Source organism: Nilaparvata lugens, chromosome 4 (genome assembly GCF_014356525.2).
Source record: "Nilaparvata lugens isolate BPH chromosome 4, ASM1435652v1, whole genome shotgun sequence".
Taxonomy (NCBI): Eukaryota; Metazoa; Arthropoda; class Insecta; order Hemiptera; family Delphacidae; genus Nilaparvata; species Nilaparvata lugens.
The window spans coordinates 12,035,213-12,061,507 of record NC_052507.1 but is presented as its reverse complement, the minus strand read 5'-3'; the positions used below and the strand labels follow the sequence as shown (position 1 = coordinate 12,061,507).

Below are 26,295 nucleotides of genomic sequence, written 5' to 3'. Positions count from 1 at the left end.
ATTCGCGCATGCGCTGAAGAGTTTCTTTACGCTCCCAAATCAGTTGATTGTAAGCAGCTCGCCAAAAAGTCAGATCTTAACCTGAGAAGTCGGTAATTGTAACTCCGCCGATATAAGTAATTTAACAGGTTTGGGCAGTTGTAGAAAAAATGTTGTATGTAATTCGCGCGTAATGCTTCTTTATCGCTCTTGCAAAATTATCACGCTCCGCTTCGCGTCGCGTGATAACTGTTTTGCGCGAGCGATAAAGTCGCGCATTACGCTCTTACTACATAAATAGCTATTTCATATTGCTTTCTACGGGTTATAGGTTTGCAAGTTTTAAGTTGAGTCAAAACTGAAATTCAATAGTTAGGTTACATGAACAAGTAAAATTTAACGTTACTTACATGAAATAAACTAACATTCAACTCAACTAAGTTGATAACTAATGATGATGTCATGAGCATTAGAACTTTAGTTTTCGAGTGAAACTTAGTAGAAAAGATACTGTAACATTGTGTTTTTATTCCTTAATAGAATAATCATGCATTAATAGTACATTAATATGAATAATCATCTCTTATAACAGTGTTCAATTTTAGTCTAGTAAATTTTCGTGAAAGCTATTACTTATTTGTTTTAGTGAGTAGGTATGAGGTAGATTTTTCAAATTTTGTCTGCAGTTGAAGTGTTATCCTATTGAAAGTAAAATCTAGTAGGTTGATTATGAATTTCCCATTTCCTTTTGTGAGTATAAGGTAAATTTTCTTTCAATTTTGCCTGAATTGCTAAGGGTACGAACAGAAGGGTCAGGTAAAAATGTAGATTTCAGCTCGCTATCAAACTTCTTTATCTATATCATTAACTCTTAATATCATATCCAATATCATATCTTATCATATCTTAATATCATATCTTAACTCTATATCATATCTTAATGTACCTATTGATCATTGCACAGCTGTCTAGTGGCATCGATCTTCACCGCGACTTACTAGTTCTGCTCGCACCTTCAGTGTTGTTATCTCAATAAAACTTGAACATTCAATTTTACGCATAGTAGTTCATCTATTAATTTATGATTTATTATTGTGATACGATCTATTTTTATACTCTCATTTATAATTGTGATAGGATCGATTTCCATACTTAATCATTCAAGTTTACATAGTTGTTTATCTATCAATTTCTCATTTATTATTGTAATACAATAGATTTTTCGCTGATTTTGTGTACAGGGAGAAGCACCTGACACGGAAATCGGCAGAGTCTACGTTGATGACCCTGATGACTGGGATTTGGCCGACAAGAGGTTTGAGTTTGACGGTTCAACTCACCATTACTTCGACCTCAACTACAAGACTGGAATGATTACTATGCTGCAGGGAGTTAAGGAGGGCTCTTATCAACTCAATTTCAAGGTAGTGATCTGAGCTCAATTTTTATTGTTCATTCATATAAAACAATTTTATCCAGTTTAATTATATTTCTCATCAAATCAATAATTATTCAATCAATCAATAATTTACTCATCGATGGAATCATTAACATTATCTACATAATAACAGATATAATCTGAAAGAGTAAAACCAATGTTAGCTTGTAATATTCCACTTTCCAATTTTAATGGTAATGAAGTTGAAAAGGTAGTGTAGGCCTATGTTATATCATAGAGAAACAATAGCGTAAGTAGATATCCCATGGTATAGGGAATTTATGTCGCAACTTTTACTGTTATCTCAAGCCGATTACTGTCGATTATTGTCAATTTTTACCGTTTTGTTGGGATGAGTGTGTGGAAACGGCACAATTTGAGAGACTACCAGCGTCACACAGCTGCATGGGAAAGAACTACGTGAACTATCGGCTTGGGATAACAGTAAAAGTTGCGACATAAACGCCCTATATAGCATGGGATATCTACTTAAGCTATCGTTTCTCTATGGTTATATGCACTCATTCACATTTCTGGTCTGAGAATACCCCTTGAGAATAATTGGCAAGTGATAAATTATAAATTTTCCTACCAAATTCATGAAAACTATTCAGAGTTAGTTGTAATACATTGACTTCTATGCAATAATGTGTTTTGACGTGTTCCTATAATCATTGTGAATGCAATTATTAGTCTGTATTTCATGCAGGTAACCTTTTACATACAACAGACACTTGATGGTAATGAAGGTCAAAAGGATAAGCGTAGGCCTATGTTATATGCACTCATCCACATCTCTGGTCCGAGAATACTCCTTGAGAATAATTTACTAGTGATAAGAGTTTTAATTTAGTAATGTTGTTACAAAGCCGAAAAAACACTTGGGTTATTATTGTAACCCATATAAGTATCTGAGGTTCAAGGAAACTGATTGGTTATCGATATGAAAGTCTCTTGTTCAGTTCTTTATTCAGTCTAGTTTCCTATTAAATAGATCTCAAGTTAACAACTTGTGCTTTTGATTGTGTTATTCATAAGGGAGTCCTTCAATCAGTTTAGTTCCCTACTAACTCAATAAGATATTGTGCTGAATATCCATATCCAAATGTGGCTTCTTCAAGTCTTCTTCATCAATAAGAGATAGTTATTTGTATATCTAGAGTGAAAAGTACGACTTTTTCTCCCTGTGGGAAAAAGTTTGAAGCCCGAGGTGAAGCCGAGGGCAGCAATTTTCCTGAGGGAGAAAAAGTACTTTTCGCTCGTGATGTACACAACATTTTTCCTCCATCTACATTTTTTATAGAAACTGCAAATAAAATCATTCTAATAACTCACGTATTGGTGACAATGATTCCTAACAACGTAACCTAAATCTAAAACCTAAAAACCGGTCGTCTGATTGGCACTGCTGATTGCGCTATCTATCGGCAAAAGTTGTAACAATTATATCAGCTGAGCAGCTACCAAAAATGGCTGACTCCAGATCACGCGGTTCAGATTTGAATTGCAGATCAAAAATATTTGTTGGCTGGTATTTTGAATAGAATAAAATATTTTAAAAATTGTATAAATTGTTATCGTCTACTAATATTAAGAATATAATAATTATCATACAAACATATATTTCATGACTTAATCAAATTTCTGGTTGTGGTATTGAATTCAGTTGACTCAATGACAGACACCTCTATCATGCTTTCTCATCTGAGCTTAGACCTTCTATCCTATTACAATGTAAGTTTCAAAATAGAGATGCTCCCCATGTTATTTAAATGGAGTCACTTTTACTAGGGAGTTTTTCTGTTTTTTACTACCGAGAGCGAAAAAGTGACACTTTAGTATTAGGTTTCAGGGAGTAAAGTAAGTACTTTAGACAGTAGGTGGAGGAAAAAAATATTCAGTAATTGATAGTTTACTGGATAAAGTAGTGCTGTAGTTGTGAATAAGATATTGTCCAGGATATTCATACCAATTAGTATTGTTATATCAAGTCTTCTAGATGAATAATAATCTCAGTGAATAAATAATACTTAGGACCAGTTGCACATACGTCTGTTAAATATGGACATTAACGCTGATTAACAAATCAGTTATAGTTGGTAGGAAGTTGGTCAACCCTCAAACGGACTTTTGAGTTTCCAGCGGATCCCAGATCAATTATTTTCCGTGATATCTCTGATGAATTATGCTGTATAGCTGTGAATAACCTATCGTACTGGATATCTATACCTACTACAAATGTGCCATCTTCAACTCTTATTGATTAATAATGATTTTATTGAAAAAATACTCAGTTGATGATTGATCAATAAGAGTGTTAGTTGTGAGAATGAGATATTGTGCTTGATATTCATTTCGATTACAAAAATGTAACATCTTCAAGCCTTTAATAATATTCTTTTGAAAGGGATAAATTGATGGTACTAGATAAAATTATACTTCTTTTTTATGTTTACCATTTCTTTTTTCTGTTTACCATTTCTAGAAGGTTTTTTGAAAATAATAATCTGTTTTTAATTTGCTATGTCCGTCTCTGGCATGTGCTTGCCTGGCGGCCCTGATGGATGATCCTAGACCCAAAATTGAAACTTTTCTATTTTGTACTTTCTTCTTACTATCTCTCTCTTCCTATCTATCTGTCTCCCTTTTACTCTCTCTTTCTATCCATCTGTCTCTCTTTTACTCTCTCTTTCATCCCCCTTCTCTTCCCTTCTTCCATGTTTTTTCTCTCTCTCTCTCTTTGGTTAGTTTTTCCTCTTGTTTCCTCCTCTGAAATAAAATGAATATATTAAATGATTCGGACTCTTCTTCGCACACAGGCATCATAGCCCATGTGAAGAAAATTTCCTATAATGCTTTTTATAATTTTTTTTAATGTCTATTTATAAAGAGGAATAAATTAATTTGATTTGATATACTTACTAGTGATACAATATTCATGCTATGACCTTGTTCGTTACAACACTCGAATATAATGTGCTTTTTGATTGATAAATAATTTTAACAGTAATAAATATTTTTATTTTTCATGCTAACTATATTTTTTGACAGGTTACTGAGGAATCGCACCTCATCCCGTTACATACAGTGGACGCCATTGTCAATGTGACAGTGAAAGTAATTCCTGAAGAGGCTGTTGACAAATCTGGATCTATCAGGCTGTCAGGAATCAAAGCTGAGGAATTTGTGGCTGAAGACTCTGTGAGTATACAATAAAATAATAACGTATTTAATAATAGTTATTATATTTAATAATAGTTATATTTAATAATAGTTATAACTATTTAACAATAGCTATTTTAATAATAATCTCAACTTACATTTATGGCTAGGGCTACTCTTAATTATCAAGAAATAAAAATAAAAAATGCAACTACCCTTTTGAAAAATTTAAAAATTATTTTCATTTCTTGATAATCTCAACTTATTTACAATATTATTAATGATTATACAAGCTTATTTCTAATAGGCTTATTGCTGTTTCTCTTGTCAAAACCAATTAATTTTCAGCTGAAGATGTGTTGGTTCCAACACGAAACTGCTGCAGTCCTGCGAGTTGGATTAATTGAGTGGATTTGACAACAAAAGCAATGTGTTTTAATATTATAAAGAATGTTCGGTTACACAACCACATCAATATAGATTTTGAACAAATTATTTCTAAGCGTCCCACAAGTTGGATAAAAAATACTTTTGTTGTGAATTTATAGTGAAATTATAATATTTGCAAAGAATGTTCTATATTTTTGCGATTTGACCTTGTGTTTAAAATGTAATTGAAATTGAAAATTCAAAATCCAAGTGTATAGAATTTTACAATTCACCACCATAATTTATGCATAGGTACTTTTAAAAATATGTTAATATGTTAAACAATTTTTTACATACACCAAATTTTTGGTGCAAGGTTATAAGGTTATTAGATTTATGAACAAGAAACATAACTCCCGAGCTACTTCTACCATAGAGAAACAATAGCATAAGTAGATATCCCATGGTATAGGGCGTTTATGTCGCAACTTTTACTGTTATCTCAAGCCGATTACTGTCGATTATTGTCGATTTTTACTGTTTTGACCGGGTAAGAGTGTATAAACGACACAATATGAGAGACTACCAGCGTCATAAAGCTTCACGGGAAAGAACTACTTGGACTATCAGCTTGAGATAACAGTAAAAGTTGCGACATAAACGCCCTATACCATGGGATATCTACTTATGCTATATTGTTTCTCTATGCTTCTACTAAATAAACATATAAATATAAACTACTTCATCCTTATATTAGAATTATAAAAATGTTTGGGCAAATGCCTGTTGGTTCATTGCAAATTTAGTACCGTAATTATTGTCAAAGAATGGATAATTATTTCAATGTATTTCCAATGTTTTTGATAGCGGATAGTTAAGACTAGAGTCTTCTCTACCACTGAACCTTGATATGAAGCTATTTAATAATTATTACTATTAAATTTTGTGAAACTTTCAAGTGAAAAAACACTCACATTCTTTGATGTGACGACGTCCGTTTCGTGCTGGTATTGCACATTTTCAAGCCAAACAGAGTTTCTGTCTGAACATGTGCAATACCAGCACGAAACGGACGTCGCCACATCAAAGAATGTGAGTGTTTTTCCACTTGAAAGTTTTACAAAATTTAATAGTAATAATAATATTTATTTATTTATTTATTCATTCCTTGAAAAAGCATTACAATGATTCACAATTTAGAAATATAACAACAAAATGAATCAATAGGAAATACAAATAAACATAAGGAACTACTTCCCCAAAAGAGCAAGCTCGAGCTTGGGGAAGGATAATAGTGAAAACAAGATGGATAACCAACAACGTATTTAATAATTAATTAATGATTTGATGTGTTGATTGGTGTTTTTTGACTAGAGTCTTTTCTGAACCACTAAATTTTGATTTAAACCTATCAATCAATAATTACATTTATTTGTTGATTTTTTGCAGAGGGGCATGAACAAGTACTCTCAGTTTCGTATGAGGTTGGCCAAATATCTAAACGTGAGCTTGGATAACGTGGACGTGTTCACAGTGCTTCACTCTCCTCATAACACCAACCTAACAGAGCTGGATGTCAGGTTCTCAGCGCATGGATCGCCCTACTACGAAGCCGAAAAACTCAACACCGCCATTGCTGTGCATCAGGCTGATGTGAGTAGATGTTCAGACGAGCGTAGCAAGTTCTTACTGATGACTTGAGCTTCGAGTCGTTGTCCATTTGTGGGCATGATACCGTATATTTAGAGGAGTCTCTTATTTCATTTCTTGTACATTACTCTTGATTCACGACAAGTTATTTTATTTTATTTATTCTCAATTTTAATTTAACGTTGTGAATAATTTTGTTTTGATCTGGCACCTGATAAAAAACTGACGGGTTTAGCAGGACCCAACAATATAAAAATGTTTTTCCAATAAAATTGATTGATTGATTGTCTTTGAGAATGTGTTACCGTGCTAACGTGTGCGCTAACGATAATACTTGATAAAATTGTCTTTTGTTCTTTAAAAATAAGAATAATAATCTTAATTTATTTCCAGAATAATCACTTGAAAATGGAATTAGTAGCCGAAACATGGTCGTAACACAATAATTTAAAAAAGGGTACTCTGATTTATATTTCTATTTTCCACTTAATAAAATATATATAAAATTCTCAAGATGGACTTCCACATAATATAACAGTACAAGTGATGATATTCCTACATCAGTTCTGATGTTACTGACTATTCATAGGGCCTACTCAATCGGCCGGTCCTGATTTGCAGGAATCCACGACCTTCATAATACTCTTTCTAGAGAAATTAATAATGTGATTTTTCTTTATTTATTAATAATATTCTTTAAAATATTGTACAATATACTTCGAAGCTGAAATTGATAAATCATCGATTCTGTTGTAATATGTGTCACTTCATATACGAATGTCGGCCTCAGTAACCACATTTTAGCGCTAGTTTTGTAATCATTTTTTTATATTACCATCTCAAACAGGTCTAGTACCTCGAGATGTAGGTCTAGTACTCAATCGGCATTCAATTTTATTTTGTAATAGTATATTCCCATGTTATCAAATTTGTAGTGCTTTTATAATGTATTTCTAAGATGTTGTATTTTTTATTTCTGCCAATAGAACATTTCATTCCTTTATTGATCGATTCATACAATAAGTACATCATCAAAATGATAGGGATAGAAAAAATAAGGTAATCTGGTGCTATTCCTCTCCCAAATAAATTTAGAGGTTACACATAAGTTACATTTCTGTATTCATACAGTGTGTCTCACGAATGGTGTAACAGCTGAAGACCATAGATTCAATATGAAATTTGCAACCAAAAATGTCCAGTCAAATTTTCTTATATCGACCTTAGTTTTTGAGATACACAGATTTTTGGATATTTTTTAGAAACTTCAATAACTTGAAAACTGTCAGTCAAAATCTATATTTAAGGATAAGGTTGGAAATATGAAGACGTTTCCAATATTTTCATATAATTTGTTCCTTTGTTTGACGTTTTTGAACTTGTTTATGAGCGTTCAAACTGTTTGAAATTTAGCTTTGACCTTGACGAATTTCCTTTTTCCAACTTTGAGCGCTAATGAAAAGTTCAAAATAAATGTTAAACAAAGGAACAAATTATATGAATCTTATTGGAAATATCTTACTATATCCAACTTTAGAATTACATTTTGACTTATAGTTTTCGATTAATTAACACTTTTCAAAAATATCGAAAAATCTATGTATCTCGAAAACTAAGGCTGATATAAGAAAATTTGACTGGACATATTTTGTTGCAAATTTTATGTTGAATCTATGGTCCACAGCGGTTACAATTCTCTTAGGACACTCTGTATATTTATTGTATTTGGAGAATGTAATATTTCATTTTAAATTTAATCTATTATTTTTACAGATGAAATTACTGAGGTATTGCAATTACTCAAATGCTAATGAAATAATAATTATCAAACAAAAATCCCGGGCAAATAATTTTTGAATAGTAGCGCTCATCGAATTTCCATCTAGCTGTTTACCCTGTTGTTAATATTTGCAGTAGCTGAAGTCTTCGGGGTGATTTACAGCACTTAATTTGGATTTTCGTTTGATAATAACTATTATCTTTGTTAATAGCTTGAACGAGCCCTCGGTGTGAAAATCCTGATGGTGAACATCGACGAATGTCTGATAGAGAAGAAATACTGCAGAGAAGAGAAGGGAGACTGCATCAACTTCCTGAACAAGAGCAACTCGCCAAGTCCGGTCTACACTAACACCACCACCTTTGTCGGCGTGAATGCGGTCATAGAGCCATTCTGCAGCTGCCATTCTCCCAAGAAAGAGCTCACCATTTGCCATAACGGAGGCACACCTGTTGGCGATACGTAAGTTTACAATCAGATCAGATTAAATTATATCAGATTATTTATTGGATAGATTAAACAATACAGTAGTCTGAAATAGTTATTTGTGCAACTAGTGCGCAAAAAGTCAGTTTGCTGCACCGAAAGAAACGTTTACGCCCGAGCCGTAGGCGAGGCGGCTGTGTGGTGTGTGCTGTGGTGGCACTGTGCTGTTGCTGTCCTCGATATATATATAATAGTAATAATTAGCGCGTTGTGCTTGGTTGCACCTCTGCTCACTATAGCAGCCCAGTCACTGTTACCAACTTCATTTTGATTTTGCTGCACTGTTGCTCCATATAACCTACTAAGTATTTTGCGTTGCCATGTTGCAAATCTGGAGTGCAGAAAAATTTTTCCCGCACTAGAGCGGAAAAGTGATTCTTTGCGTTCTGTAATCAGTGCAGCAATGGCCACTTTTCAACGTAACTGTAGGAAAAGAAAAAAACAGGCTATTGCCCAAAACTTCTCCAATTTCCTAATTTTGTCTTAAATTGTCCAAATATTATGTAGGTTATGTCCATTTCAATTTATACACTAAATCATCAATCTGAATATACAAATGAGAATAAAACAATCAATTTTAGATTTAGATAGATTAATAATAAAACTTCCGTAAAAACATTAAACAAAATAATTGAGATTAGATTTCTTATTAGATTAAATTCGATTAGATTGAATTAAATTAGATTACAATCTAAAATCTCAGTTCTATGTTATATGTTTTTGATAAATGACCGAATTATGTCAATTGTCAAATCGAATTTGGACTCCAATACATCTAGTCCCGAGTACACAGTCATATATTTAACGTTTATCAAGATATTTCAATAAATGTGCACAATTCAGTACATTGCGTATATCAGTACACTTAAAACTCAATTCTATGATACATAATGTTCTTTATGAGTGGTCAAATCTTATGTTAAATTCAATATTATTTGGAGTCAAATGCAACAGGTCCAATAAGTTTACGTCTTGATGGTTATTGTGATATTTCAAGAAATGTGCACAATTCAGTTCATTTTATGTAATTGATGAGACGCAGTACCTCATATTGTATGGAGGAAGCTTAATGTTTAACAACTTTTTGCTTTCCTCAATGGAAGGATTCTTATAATATGCTATATGCGTGATGTTTGATGCTTGTACGCGTAATATGTACAGTACAGTTTGTTTATAAATAAAGTCCCAACTTAATTCATTGACCGAGCGAAGTGAGGTCTAAGATTCAAGTCGACGATTTGGCATTTCTCTTAATGTTTAAATGTTTATATGTTGCGCGTTTACGGCGAAACGCGGTAATAGATTTTCATGAAATTTGATAGGTATGTTCCTTTTTTAATTGCGCATCGACGTATATACAAGGTTTTTGGAAATTTTGCATTTCAAGGATAATATAAAAGGAAAAAGGAGCCTCCTTCATACGCCAGTATTAGAGTAAAAATCAACTATAGAATTATTCATCATAAATCAGCTGACAAGTGATTACACAGATGTGTGGAGAAGCCAGTATTGCTGTATTTCCATAAGGTCTATAGTTTCAATCAGGAACTTGTGGATGAGAATACTGCGTGAGGTCTACTGTTCACAGAACTACTAGTTATTGATAGAGTATCACAGAATCCATAATGAATCTTATATTGGATTGGATTAAGATAAATGCTCACTTCAAATTATCTATATCCATTATGTAGTGTTTCATTCTTGTGTTATAAATTAGAAAAAAAAAATTTGCCATAGCTTCCTTGTATTGGTCTTTTTGAGTTGATCATTTGCTTGTAATTTTTATTACTTTGTCTTATCGTTTGTAAAGATTGAGATGCTACCTGGTTTCTGTAATTTTATTCCATTTAATTAAGTCCTTCGAATAAGCTCTATTTTCTTTCTATTGGCATGTTTGCTGTAACTATAGTTGTTGAACTCAATGCCGGCGCACAAGTTGTTCTTTGCTGGTATAGTGCCATTTTGTAAGTTAGAATATTTATTTCATCAATCTGTATTATTCTATGGCAAAATAAATGAATTTGAATTTGAGTTCAATGTAAATGGAATGGGAGAAGTTCAATATTTATAAAAGCATACGGTAAGCTTAGTAAAATGTTATACTGTTATACTTTTATTCTGTTCTAAACCGTCAAAATTTAAAAATCTTAGTTTTCGTTGTTTTTGAGTGAAAATGGACTAAATTTTAGTAAAGTGAAATCATAACCCTATTTTGGACTTTTAAAATGTTATCTAAATTTGGGAGAGAAATATACAAGGAGTATCCTTAGTTTTTCTCTCCCAATCAGTGTTTCTTTGTAAAAAAAAATAAATAAAATAAATAATAATGTTCAGTTAGCCTGATACAATGATTGTGAATTATGCATAGTAGTGCACATGGGATGGGAAAGGTTCAATATTTAGTAAATCATACGGTGAGCTTAGTATAATAATGTACCGTGAGTTAATATAGGCCTAGTGTAATGCTTGTGAAATATACAATTGAACGAAACTAGTTCAATGTTTAATTGTAACAATTATGGGAAACTTTGACTAATAAATGTGGAATTTAAATTTTTCTTTGTACTTCTTAGTATAATAATGTACAGTGAGTTGATATAGGCCTAGTGTAATGCTTGTGAAATATACATTAAATAAAACAATTTCAATGTTTAACTGTAACAATTATGAAAAACCTTGACTAATAAAATAATGTGGATTTTAAATTTTTCTTTGTACTTCTTAGTATAATAATGTACAGTGAGTTGATATAGGCCTAGTGTAATGCTTGTGAAATATACATTAAATAAAACAATTTCAATGTTTAACTGTAACAATTATGGGAAACCTTGACTAATAAATGTGGAATTTAAATTTTTCTTTGTACTTCCAGATGCGAATGCCCCGACGGATTCGAGGGTCCAAATTGCGAAATTTTGGGCATCGGATTTTCGGGGGATGGTTGGGCCCTGTACCCTCCTGTACCCTCCTGCATTGACTCGCACATCTCCCTGCAACTGCGATCCAACAAACGTGACGGACTTGTCTTCTATGTGGGACCCTCCTACCACAACCAGCATTTGCCTATTCAAGGTAACTTATAGGTTACTTATAGGTAACTAAAGTTAGGTAACATAAGATACCTATAATTAATTACCCTACACATGTCATTTTCATTCATATTATAATTATAACAGTTAGACAGTTATTTGTCAAGAATATAATACTATATACATAATTAAAAATATAAATCAATTTACACCACAAATTAGAACTTACGATATCCGTATGCAGGGTAATTTCCAAATCAATTTCCAGACTGTATGCCGGAGACAATTCCCTTACATAAGTAACAGACTGATCAACCTCATATCAGATAACTTAATAGCAAAAACTAGTATTAGAAAGATAGCAGAATGGATGAAGTCAGTGAATATCTCGCAATTCATTCACACATAATGCACTAGTAAATGCTACCTTCACTTAATTATCCTATATTTCTTTTATTCAGTTACCTTTTTATTTTTCTTCCAAATCTCAAACATATTTTATATATTTATTTTCTCAGATTCATTCTCTGTCTTCTACTCAGTGATTTTTTAATTCATTTTTCTAACCACAAATATAATAAAATTTATCTTCTAAGCCACATAATGGAATTCATCATTCAGTAATAATAATGATATGTTATAGTACTTCAAATTACACTTTTGAATTTACTTTTCCTTTTTATTTATACTATGTTTATTGATATTTCCTTTCATATGTATATTCATTCTTGCTTCATCTATTTATTTCTTCATTGAAATTTGTTATATTGAAAATTAATATCGATACTCGCTGCCAGCACTCAAACTTCGGTTTTGCAGGCAGCGCCAAACATGTTATTTTGTTTTGACAAAGTTGTTTTTCGTGTATATTTGAATATTGATCAATATGTTTTTTTCAACTTTGTATTGAGGATTATCATTTTTATTGTATTATTTTTGTTGTGGCGAAATAAAATTTGATTTGATTTGATTTTGATTAATTATAAGTTATAGGTGTATAGGATAGCAACTCTTATTTGTATGAGTACTTGCTCAAGAACAAATAATAAAACTATTTGATTTGATAGACCTAAATTACAATCTAGGTTCACCTGAAGATATGGTCACATATTTATCAAAACGTGTTTCATTATGGGTTCAAGCGAACAGCTTATAAATCTCCGTTAACGCAGATGGCACATATGGACCTTGATAAAGCGAACGCACACAGCAAGAGAGTATTTATTGTATGTATAGAGTATAGTGTTGAATGACTCTCCAGTGAGAACATTTCAAATTTAACGCTACTTTCCGCAGGTTTCTTGTCGCTTGTACTTTGCTTTGAATAGCTACATGAACAACATATATTTAACTTAAGATGTCAATACTCTTTGCAGTCTACAATAAACTTTGTACTCTTTGCTTACTCTACTTCCTGTACAGTATTTTACGGCACTACTTATCAACAAATGAAATTTTTCGCTGAAGATTTTATGTCGTAGGAACTGCGCTTCGAATACCTAAACATCATAATATTTACTATAATGTTTAGCTGTAGATATGGTACTATTTTAGTAATTTATATCAACAGTAAAGTATTTTAAGACTCCTCATCTAATCAACAAATGGAACTTGTTGCTGCAGATTTCATGTTGTTGGAACTGTGATTTGAATACTTAGGGCACAGAGAAAAGAAGCACTGATATGCTTATTCCGTGCTTAGGGCCATATGCTAACACTACGTTAAACGCTAAACCACGATTACTGATAGATGGTTGCATTTATCATAATGTATTAAGTTTGTTTTTTGGTCCTGCAAAATTATTTCTTTAATATATGTGAATATTTACTATTTTAGTGATAATAATATGAAATATTTCTTCTATGTTTGGTTTTAAACATCTAAATTTAAAAATCTAATTCGTGAAAATAATTAAGGACTGAACATTTTGTGAAGTAAACAAATACAAGACTTGACCTATTTTGGACTATGTGTAACCTTATCTAAATTTGAGAGAAGAATAGCACAAGGTTACCTTATGTTTTCTCTTCCTATCATTTTGATGATGTACCTATTGTATGAATCAATAAAGAATAAATGTTTCATTCGGGGTTTAAACGAACAGCTCTCCGTTTAAACCAAGCATATCCATACGGGACTTGGACTTCAAAGTTTGAATGATGTATGAATAACTCTAGATGCTGATACTATTTTTGTAAATGACAGTAGTATTTCACGGCTTCTCTGGTAAAGAATATCAAATATGACGTTTCTTTCCGCAGATTTCATGTCGTTGGAACTGCGCGGAGGCTTCCCGGTGCTACTAGTCGACTACGGCACGGGCACCGTTCGCATAGAGCAGCACGAGATCGATTTGGCGGACGGTGGCACACATCTCATCGAGATAGAATGGAGCGAGACGAGCATCGAGCTACGAGTGGACAACTGTCGTCGCCAGAACTGTCTGAAGCTGACAACGCCCGTTGGTCCCAACCAGTTTCTCAACGTGAACGGGCCGCTGCAGATTGGCGGCACTCACTTTGACCTGCAACTGCTCGGCAGTCAGACCAACTGGACCTACAAACCGCAGGATATTGCGTTTGATGGGTGTGTTCAGAACTTTACGTTCAACAGAAAGGTGCGTAGTTCAAATCAAACTTTATTAAGGTTTTCACAAAACAAAAAATGCGTTTTCCACATACAGTAGAATCTCTGTAATTCGTAGTTGGGACCAAGCGTTTACTACGAATTATGGAGGGTATGATCAAGACTTCCTATATAACGGACCTGCGTCTACAAAAAAATGGCCGCGTTTATGGTGGCCGGCATTGATATTTTAAACGGGAACTAGACGAACTGAGATTTTGACAAACTGAGACGCTCTGTAACAGCTGATTAGTGATTTTTTTCTCTGTAGTAATTTCTATAAGACCACCGTATGTGGCGGTCATTTTTTTTAGAATATAGAATGTCCTGGTATAATCGAGGCTATGAGAAGGAATAAGAAGAGGAGGTGGAGAAGAAGAAGGAGGCTAATTATTGATAGAGATAAGAAACATTAAAATTTGAGATTGCTGAATATTTAATGAGCAATTCATAGATAGGCCTATTATTAATAAGAATGGAAATCGATGTATTATAAGCTTTGAATTTAAAATTTTCAAATCTTTGAAACTGAAATGTTCAGTTTCATGTGAAATGTTCAGAATTATCGTCAGGTTTCTAAACTCACTTTTCTACTCTATTTGCATCTTCAATACAATACAATTGACCTCAGTCTGTCCAATTTTCCAACCTTCATAATCATCGATGAAACAATATAAAGTTCAAAGTTCGTTTATCATTGATACTGAACTACAGAGGCTTTCTGTTTCTCGAAAGGCTCAAGTTTCATATTCATTATAGTGAGACTCACGTAATATAGTCAGCACCTGATAGCATTGAATTGCTATCATTGTCTTACATTTGACATAGCTGATATATCTAGCCTTGTCTATACCTCCGCACTGTTGAAAATGAACCGTCAAAGTTGAAAAGATTCAATTCCTTATGAATAGGCCTAAATCGAAAGATATGTTTTTGCAAACTATTTTTATTTCTTATTAATTTAGTTTCAGTTTGTGTGAACAATTGATTTTCAATGAAGTTTTGGCATAAAGCTGTAAGCCTCTATAAATGTTGTTGTAATTTTTCTATTGATGTAAATAAATGAATAAAATAAATGTATGTTGATTTGTCTTGAATAATTGAGAGAAGTTAACCAAATAATATTAAATACATTATTGATGATCAATCACGTTTTGTTCTGATTTTCCTTAATTATTGGAATATTTTATTGCTGGTGTTTAAACTAGAATAGTTATAAAGCTTCCTCGAAAAAATTTAAATAAATATTAATTTGACCACATTAAGTTACATATTTTAGAATACTATTTATTCATTCATTCGTTTATACAACAAGTACATTATCAAAATTATAGGGAGAGGAAAATAAGGCAACCTTGTGCTATTCCTCTCCCCAAATTTAGATAACACATAGTCCGAAATAGGTTAAGTCTTGTAGTTCTTCAACTCACAAAATTTTCAGTCCTCAAGTATTTTCACAAAGTAGATAGTCAAATGTAGATGCTTCAAAACTTAACATAGAAGAGATATTTCACATTTTTATACTGTAACTAAAATAGGAAATATTTACATATTAAAAATATAATTTTGAAGAATTACCGATATATATAGTATATGAATAAGAAATGTAGACGACTGAAATATAGCTTATTCAAAATTGTTTTGAGTGACTCAGGAATTTATTGAATAATTTATAATAGGTTTTTTATTTTTGTTGCACTCATTGATAAAATATTCTTCATCTTATCTTCTTCCCCAAAATTCGCTCGTTCAAACAGTCATATCTGATACAAACATTATCGCTCCACTAGATAACATCTTCATGTTTTGTCTGGTTAGTATCTTATCAGGCCAATAACTATAATCAGTTTTACGTTCAGTATTCCAACCTACAAGTTGGAATGAACAGCAAGCTCTGTATTAGAAAATATTGTTTGATAATATTGTGACACTAAAAATTGCTAACACTTCTGGTAGCCCAAGGTAATTTATATTCAGATTATTTTCATTGATTCTTCTAAATAAGGATTTTGGGGAACAAATCAAATAATGATATCAATAGCCCACTTCCAATCTATAGTTTAAAGATTTTAGGAAGTGATTGTTTCAGTTTGGATTGTAGTGGAGATATTTTGAATGATTTTGAGAATTTGAAAAGTATTTGTTGTAATTTGTGAGTGCAGTGCTGACTTTGTGTATATTTTACAGCTGTACAATTTGGGAATGCCCAGCCTTTCAAAGAATATTGACGTTGGCTGTAATAGAGGAATGGCTGTTGCAGTTACGTTTGGAATTGATACAAGCTTTCTAGTCGCCATTTTACTATGCCTCTTGATTCTATTGGGTGAGTACCGTTCACTATATTATCTACCGTAAGTAGACACTTGATTTTATTTCAAGAATATTACATTTTTGAATAAAATTTTGTTATGTCTAATACTGTGTAGAAGTATAAAAATAAGAAAATTTAAGTAACTACCATGTCATTATAAATATAGTGTGTCCATGTAGTCACTGACTTTATTTTGAAGAACATTACTTTTTTCATTCAAATATTGCTATCCTCAATAGGCCTATAAAAGTATAAACATTAGAGAATAATTATGTACGGTATAGACCTAATATATCTCTAGGCACTTACTTTATTAAACACCTAACTTTATTTTCAAGTATATTACTTTTCTGAACCAAATATTGTTATTCCCAATAGATAGAGTTTTTTCATATAGGCTATCAAACATCCACTCCATAGTAGAAAAAATGTACTTGGCAACAAATGCCTGTTACTATTAAATCTCAACTATTGTAATACCTTATTCCCTATATGAATTGAGAAGTTTACAAATATTTAGACGAATATTTTTATTTAAACGCACACTTGAAATTTATTAAAATACGGTATTACTTTATTTCCCTATTTATTGTGACTACCAATATGAATTGAATAGACTGTCTTTGAGCAGTGATAGTATCTTGCAACAATATTGACATATTATCTACAGTTCTATAAGAGGTTATCTTGCAAAAATGTCACTACTCTATTCAAATTGTAATTTTTCCAGTTTTGGCGCTAGCAGGGGTTGTGCATTGGCGTAAAGCCGTGTCCACACTGAACAAATGTTCGGCAAACATGTTAGTTGAGGAGCTCAGGGACAAACATTTTTGAAAGTTTGGACAATCATTGTTTGTCGAACAAGAATTTACTGTTTTTCCAAACATGTTTAGTGTTTACAGCTGTAAAACAGCTGTAAAAGATAAAACCTGTTCTCTCCACTTACAAATATCTTGTTTTGTGACGCGTCCACACTGGCCACGGGCAAACATTGTTTGTCAAACATAATTAAATTTGCCGAAATTGTTTCAACAAACATGTTTGTCGAACATTTAAGACAGAAACTTTACAAAATTAATATTTCATCCATTTAAAATCGACTTTAGTTCAAAATACGTATTCTTCAACAATATTAATATAGTTTTCAGTCTTCTGTTTCGCAACTTTTTTATAATAGTCTAATATCATTGTCCTGGTTTGCAGTGCTACTTTTGGCAGTGGTTGTACATAGGAGAAAAACGGACGACCTGTACAAGGACATCGATGACATCAGAGAAAACATCATCAACTATGAGGACGAGGGTGGTGGGGAGGGGGATATGACTGCCTACGACCTGAATGTGCTCAAGCTGCTCTACGACATACCGGAGAAGCAACAGCCCAACGGAACGCATCTGCTTCAGAAACCTGGTAAATTTAAATTTTTTATTTTGATTTTGAAACTTCTTTTTTGCTCCTTAACTTTAAATGAAATTTCAAATTGCAATTACAAAGTGATAAACATAATAAATTATTTGTAAAATTAACACCATAGTACTTTTTTTGAGATCTTTTTCTATAAAAAAAACAAACAAATTAATTTAATTAAAAATATATCAAAAAGGGTATCATGGTGTTATTTTACAAAAATGAGAAATTAGTAGCTCTGAATAGACATTTGAGGCAGACACATAGAGGCCATTCCAAAATATGAAGTAATACTGCATATAGCATATTGTCCTTCAATGTACATTTTCAATGTAATTTTTGTTTTGTGTTATTTTCTTTTAAATTATGACAAGTCACTTCTGACGCTTCCACATGCTGGCCCATAAAGCATAAGCTTATATATATATATATAGAATATAGTCGCTCTGAATATATACGTTTTCTGATGATAAACATCAGTTCATAATAATTATATTATAATCCAGAACAACAAAGCCCAAAGGTATGATACCGGTACCGGTATGGGAAACTGATGAAGAAAATTTAAGGAATTATAAACTTAATTAATGAAAATTACTCGAAATCTATATTATTGGTTTCGATTTTTGGAATAAATCTTGTTTTGTTCTTGTAATTTCTAACTTCAATTGTACATTATTGACATTTGAATTAATTATCACCTTGAAAAATGATTGTATCCATGTGAATTTATTGGTGAAGCTAGTTTTTTTCTTGTAATTCCAATATTGGTTCTTGAAAAAATATTGGAGTTGTGAAGTTGTCGGTGAAGCTGATAAGATAGATGCTTACAATCTATGATCAAAAATTTTCAATAAATGGAATGTACAGTACGTGACGTTTCGAAAAAGTGCAAGTATTTTCGTTTAGTAGAGTACTGCATTTTGATCTACACAGGGTTGTCAATCTAAAACCTATCATATCTTATTATTCCGAAGAGGACAGTACCAATAATTTAAAGTTTTTATTCATTTCATTGTTTGAATCATTTATCCACATTTTAATGTCTATGAAGTCTTTAGGTAGTTTTGAATTGATAATTGTCCATCTCTGAGTTGTTAAAAGTTTTTGTTTGTGATTGGTAGGTGCAGACTCAGTGCCTGACATAGACGGTTTCCTGAATGTGAAGAAGCAGACAGTGGACCAGGATCCCGACGCCACTCCGTTCGACGACGCCCGCCATTACGCCTACGAGGGAGATGGTAACACCACCGGATCGCTCTCCTCTCTCGCTTCTGGTCAGTAACACACCCTTTCTCTCATGCATTCATTCTTGTCTTCATTCATTAACTCACTCACTCAACAATATTTCTATTAAATAAATGAAAACCTCTTTGACAAGAAGAGGAATGAGAAGAAGAAGAAGAAGTGGAAGAGGAAGAGGAAGATGAAGATGAAGATGAAGAAAGAAGAAAAAGAGGAAGAAGAAGAAGAAGAAAAAGAAGAAGAAAAAGAAAAAGAAAAAGAAAAAGAAAAAGAAGATATTGTCAAACACCCTGATTTATTGAAACAATTCGAGTTACTAGGTTCGGTTGCTAAACCATTATCAATATCCAGTAAACTAATATAACATAATATAATCTCGTGGGGGTGAAGCCCTACGATTGGTCATTAGCTGTTGACCAATGAAGATTGATCTCTACTGTCATTGGTCGAGACTAGACAAGCTTAGTCTAGAGAATAGGGAATAATCTAGAGACTAGACACCACTAGGGCTAGCCGGCTAGCGCCTGTTTTTTCATCCCGATATTGTAATTTTTATCCAATGGATAACTTATACAAATAGATCAATTATTCAAATATTAGAGAATAATTTGTGATTTTTTATCCAATGGATAACTTATACAAATATACCAATTTTCCAAATATTAGAGAATAATTTGTAATTTTTTATCAAATGGATAACTTATACGAATAGACCAATTTTTCAAATATTTGAGAATAATTTGTAATTTTCTTTCATCCTCAGGTACTGACGAGGCCGATCTAAACTTCGATTACTTGTCGAACTTCGGGCCGAGATTCAGGAAGCTGGCCGATATGTACGGTGAGGATCCCAGTGATGAGGAGGACAATTACCATAATGCCGCCTCGGAGTCATGGTGTTAACAATATCACAGATATCAGAGCGAACAGTGGTAACCGGTTATCAGTGGTAACGGAACTGTTACAGCCATCACAAAATAGTCGACGTTGGTGAAAGGACTGTTACAGGTGTCATTGAAGACAAAACTGATCAAAAATCTGTCAAATAACATTGTTGGAAAATTGTAATGAGTTATGATTGATGATAAAACTGTTCCATTTATCATTGATAACTTCAACAGTTCTGATTGATCACAGGAATAGTCAGTTGTCAACCAACTTTGTTATCATTGATAACTGCAACAGTTCTGATTGATCACAGAATAGTCAGTTGTCAACCAACTTTGTTATCATTGATAACTGCAACAGTTCTGATTGATCACAGAATAGTCAGTTGTCAACCAACTTTGTTATCAGTTATCATTGGTGATTTTGATCAGTTACCATTGATAGCAGAACTGTTACCAGTCTGTGGTATAGTATTATTGAAATATTGTAACGACTGAAGCCAAGTTCAGTATTTCTATCCACGTTTTCACGCAACGTATTACGTTTCTGTGACGTGAATCAGATGTAAAGTATTCCGTATGTCACCTCTATACGTCAGACTTGAAGACGTCATTTTGCAAGTCTGATCATTGAAATGAGACAGAGATATTGTAGTACCTACGTCTAGTACCTTGTGTGAAAACTTGCTAGGAGTACGAAAGGTTCCATGAATATAGCACACATTGTATACTCATCCAATAGCTATCTGAATTTGTCAATCATTGAAATGAGACAGAGATACTGTAGTACCTACGTCTAGTACCTTGTGTGAAAGCATGCTAGAGGTACGAAAGGCTCTATGAATATAGCACACATTGTATAATCATCCAATAGCTATCTGAATTTGTCAAATTTTTGTAAATTGAATTTATGTAAAAGCATTCATATCGATGTTAAATGAAAAAACTAAGAAATTCTCATAAAAAGTCTTTTCCATTTAATTTGAATAATTACCACAATATCAACACAAAAAGTTATATTAATAACCTCTCACTTACAGTAAACTCTTGACATTCTTCACAAGGTGAACTGTCAAGTTATTGCTCGAGAGGAAACATTTTTCATGAAATTATACACAATGACAATAGCAACTTGGAAGTATGATTTACAGTAGGTTTTCGCAAGGAGTTAGTTCTATGAATATATTGATTTCATGAAGTATGAGAAATTTATATTGGAAGAAGTTTCGAAAACTAACAGATTGTGCTTCTGAAGATTTGAAAAACTATATATCGTACATATGCATCAACAAAAACACAATATCTTGTTATTTTTCAAAATATATATCCATTGTGGATAGCTATTGGATAGCAACAAAAACACAATATCTTGTTATTTTAAAAAATATATATTATCCATTGTGGATAGCTATTGGATACAATCATAGCCACCTCTAATACAAGGCCGCGGTCTACGATATTGCAACGTCGCAGTGTAGGCCTAGAATCTAATACATGATTGGTGAAAAAGATTTTTAAAAATACCAGCTGATCTTCTTCACCAATCATGTATTAGATTGTAGGCCTACACTGCGACGTTGCAATATCGTAGGCCGCGGTCTTGTATTAGAGGTGGCTATGATATAATCTGTGAACTATTATACAGAGTGTTCGAGTATTTATGCAGTATTTGTGGAGCCTTGGCAAAATTCATGGTGACTCGGACTGTACTATTTGTATTTATTTTTGTATACATCGACCCGCCCTGTTCACATTCATGCGTGTTTCGTTAGGCGTCTGCAATTTTATACAAAACGAAAACTACTTTTGTGTTTACTTTCATTGTTGTGGCCTGACAATAACAGCGCACAATGGAAGTTGAATAGTTATGGTACAGTGTACTTAGTAGACAATTTTGCTAAAACAATTAGAGTAAAAGGCTTGTCGACAATTTTCTAACTCTTTGTATCCTGCAGAACTTTCTTCTGGTAGGTTTCTCTAGTAAATGGGTGGTGCTTATCTATTGTGGTAGAGGTAATGATATTCTAATAGAAATGCTGAAATTGAAAAGTGTATCAATATTTTAACGGTGTGTTATTTGTACATAAATAATAACTCGTTAATTTATTGGTGGATTTTGAAGTAGACCGTTTCCAGGGTGATACAAATTTCTATTGCAACATTTTGCACTATCAGCTGTTTCAACAACTAAACATCAAATTCAAAGTTGAATTCAACTAAAATACTGTATGTGAGAACCAAGGTACAACATTCTTACTATTTTTCAAACATAGAAGTCAATACTACTTACTTCATTTGAAAAAAATGTAGAGATAACTCAAAATATCTACAAACAATAATGCATAAGAAGTATTAACATTGTTTACCAAGGTAGGAACAGCTGTTTTTATACAGTATTCCAGTACAAAACCAGCAATTTCTTATACAGTATTCTAGTTTAGGAAGAGCTGATAAGTTTTGCAACTTGACCCAGAAATTTGCTGCAACGGAAACGGGTTTCACAGTAATATTCTTGAAAAAGCTGTTCAATTTGTATTTTTACATATCCTCAAATGTTACTATCACTTTTTTACTGTAAATTGGAATGAAATAGATAGTAAAACGACGATATGTAAGAAGTGAATTTGAACATTGAATTTGTGGTTCTATTTAATAGATCCAGAATCCATTCCATGTCTTGAATTGAGCCTTTGTACTTCCAGTTGTGTCCATTTGTCACTGTAATCGAAAGGAAAACTTTTATGATTCCATGTGCAGTTTTTAGAAATTGTTAGCAGCTAACCCCCGAGAGAATCAAGAAATGAATAAAATTTACAATGGGAAAAATTGTATTCGGACTGGGAGAGAGAATAGTTTTCCTATGGAAGGTGCAATGAATATAATTCCAATTTGATTATTTCAAATTAAATATTAAAATATTTTCTTTTTGTTTGTTAATAATATTTAATATATTGTAAATTACTAAGAGTAATAAGAATCACATTTGAAATAAAGTTTAAACTTTTTCATTTTTTCAAAGGCAACTACAAAGTGAGACCTTTTAAATTATCGTTTTCTCTTTATTTATCCCTCCCATAACAATTATGGTTAGTCATAGAAAAATCTATTGTTAGAATTTGTTGTGTACTTAATTATTTTCTTCGTAATTGACTTGGAAGGTTTACTTCTCATAAATACATTTTGTGTATCTTTTATAACCATGCTTATTTGTATCGTTCATTCATATGTACCAAAGATGCATTATGTAATATTTTTGGTAATCGTATAAACAATTTATTTATTAGATTATTGTGAAATTGTTTGCATTTTATTAGTTATTGAAAATTACTGTGATGTTAATGCATTGTACAGTCTTGACTGATGTAAAATATTTGTTCTATAAATGTTTGTATAAGTGGAAGAGTGCTGTTTTATCATGTGTATGTGAAAAATTAGTTATGAATCAAAGTATGTGAACTGGAATAAGAGTGTGAATGATGCGTCAATCTATGGATATTTAATCGATTAATGTGTTTAGATTTTGTAAATTGATTAGTTTATGCTGACTCAATTGAATGTCATTCAATATAATAGTGTTTCTATTTTATTTATTCCAAGTTATAATATTATTGTTGAACAGAATTCAGAATTTCGTCTGCATACAAAGTATACACACAATTATCTATATAATATGTACTGTATTTCTCTTTTATTGTTCTAAATTTTCGGATAACTTTCTGTTCTAAAAAAAATATTTAAAACAAATTCCCGAGTTAAATCTATCCAATTAATTAGTTTTTTAACTTGATGTAGCTATTGGTTTTAATGCAATTAATTTTATAATCTCTCCCCATAAATTATTATTGTAAACCTGATGAATTCTATTGGATTATAAACGGCTTCCTAACAACTATGAGTAATAAAAAATCATAAATCATTCAAATTATTGAAAGTTACCAGCTCTTTCATAAATAAACAAAATTTCATCAACTACGTTCCTAGTTAAAGACATAAATCTTTTAACATTCCAATAAAATGAATAATTATTCTACCTACGGTACTTATAAAAAACAACTTTGATAAAATTTACTTTTCTGGGTTATAATTAACATAATCATGTTAAAATTTCTATTACATTGCCAAAAATTTGTCCATTTCAATTTTCTTATCTTGCTTGCATTCCTTAATTAAAGTTGTCAATAAAATCGTTTCCAATATCTAATTTTCATAAAATTGATGTAATTACTTGGAGAAAATTCACAACATTGTGTAAAAAAATGAAATTTAATTCTATTTTCAATTTTGAATTCAATTTTAACTGTCATACCGGTTAATGATCTCTATCCGAATTATTTATTTTTTACATTAACAACACTCATCGTTGGCAAATGAAACTTTCTCATAGGGTTTTGTAACTCCTCTTGGAAAGATAAAGTTGAAGTATCCATAAATAATCTTATTTTTCAACACTTTATTTTAACTTATTTATCACCAAATGTGTTTTTAAATGATAATTGCATTTAATTCTGCATCGTTTAACATTGGGCAACATTGGGGCCAATTCTTTTGTAAAAATTCGTTATCATAAGTCTATTTCAAACATAATTATGAAAGATCTCATATTTTTTCTAACATTTTCTTGCAGTCTAATGAGTTGTTGATATAATATTCCATTATTTCTGTTATATTTCTTATATTATATTGTTATAGTACTATTTAGTTATTTTGAAGACATTTATCAATTGTGCCACATAATATATAATTAAGTTTATATTGGATTCTATTATTATCATTATCAATGTATAAGTAACACATAATCGGAACTGTATAAAAATAATTCTAAGCATCAATCATTTAGACAGATTATAATATTATACGTTGAGTTATGCTCGAATTCACTGTCATGAAAATAAACAGCCAATATCTTATTATGTAATAGCTTATTATTCTTGTGTTTTAATTAAAAATCTTGTATTATTTTTGATTGATGATAATACAAACAGTTTGTATCGAGTACATCTTGTGTATGTGAGTGTTATCTAAATCATAGAAGGTTCCGTGTGATAATCATGCCAATTTGATTTAATTTCATGATTTCTCAAAAATATCCATTCTCTTTGAAGAATCATATAGCTTAAGATTGTTTCCAAGTGGAAAAGTCTTCAGTAACCCAAGAAATAGCTGTAGAAGCTCTCACATTCCACTGATGGAATCCAGTCGTGTATTGAGTAAATGTCACTGCTTAGCTTAAGAATACAAAATCAAAATTAAAAATAACATTCCATCTGGTTTTCAATAGTTTCCTTGTAATATCAACGAAGATGGTAATTTTTATGTAGATATCTCAAATTGGATGTATTTTGTATGAATTCTTCATTAAAGTGTAGTCTGATTTATCTAATTTACACTGTGAGTGGTATTATCATTACGGGAAATACATTCTACTAAAATATTCAAGATTATCCAGTAGATTTAGATCCTGGTAAAGATGTGCTTCAATTCTCTATCTATCAAAGTTTCTTCCAGAATTTAAATGAAAATTAAATGATTTATTTTTGAAACAGTAGTCTATAATAATTCTGTAGGTACCTACACTGTAGACAGAATCTATGTGATTTCAATCGGAAAAAACTGGGAGTCTGAAGATGAAATATTTATTATTTCAATCAATATATCATATCAAAACAAAATCAAATTGATTTATTGGAGGGATTCTACAATATTAAAATGAATTTATTACATAAGAATGACCATCTTTGTCCATTTGAAACATGCAAATTCACGGTTGTATATTCTTTAACATAGAAACAGTTATTATTGTAATTTGAAGGGAACCCTGACTTATAATGTGCTTGTACAATGTGTTGTAGATTAATATTATTATTGTATGTACCATGATAGATGTAAGACTTTGTCCTAGGCTAGTTTCTTATGAAAATGAAATAAT

At 31.8% G+C, this 26,295-nt stretch overlaps 1 protein-coding gene across 3 annotated transcripts in view; it reads left to right on the top strand.

Annotated features, from left to right (window-relative positions):
* LOC111049323 (DE-cadherin) overlaps window positions 1-21,710 on the top strand; it is a 477,993-nt gene extending 456,283 nt beyond the window's left edge. For 2 of the 3 annotated variants that reach the window (XM_039426677.1, XM_039426676.1), the window contains exons 19-28: window positions 1,221-1,403; window positions 4,469-4,618; window positions 6,398-6,601; window positions 8,590-8,840; window positions 11,737-11,936; window positions 14,156-14,511; window positions 16,707-16,842; window positions 18,034-18,240; window positions 19,362-19,514; window positions 20,246-20,602. In XM_039426677.1, the coding sequence (XP_039282611.1) occupies window positions 1,221-1,403; window positions 4,469-4,618; window positions 6,398-6,601; window positions 8,590-8,840; window positions 11,737-11,936; window positions 14,156-14,511; window positions 16,707-16,842; window positions 18,034-18,240; window positions 19,362-19,514; window positions 20,246-20,385 (1,980 nt within the window). In that variant the 3' untranslated portion in view covers window positions 20,386-20,602. Of the gene's footprint in view, window positions 1-1,220; window positions 1,404-4,468; window positions 4,619-6,397; window positions 6,602-8,589; window positions 8,841-11,736; window positions 11,937-14,155; window positions 14,512-16,706; window positions 16,843-18,033; window positions 18,241-19,361; window positions 19,515-20,245 lie in introns of all 3 variants that reach the window. The other variant, XM_039426678.1, reaches the window with a different exon arrangement.
* Window positions 21,711-26,295: the final 4,585 nt, after the last annotated feature.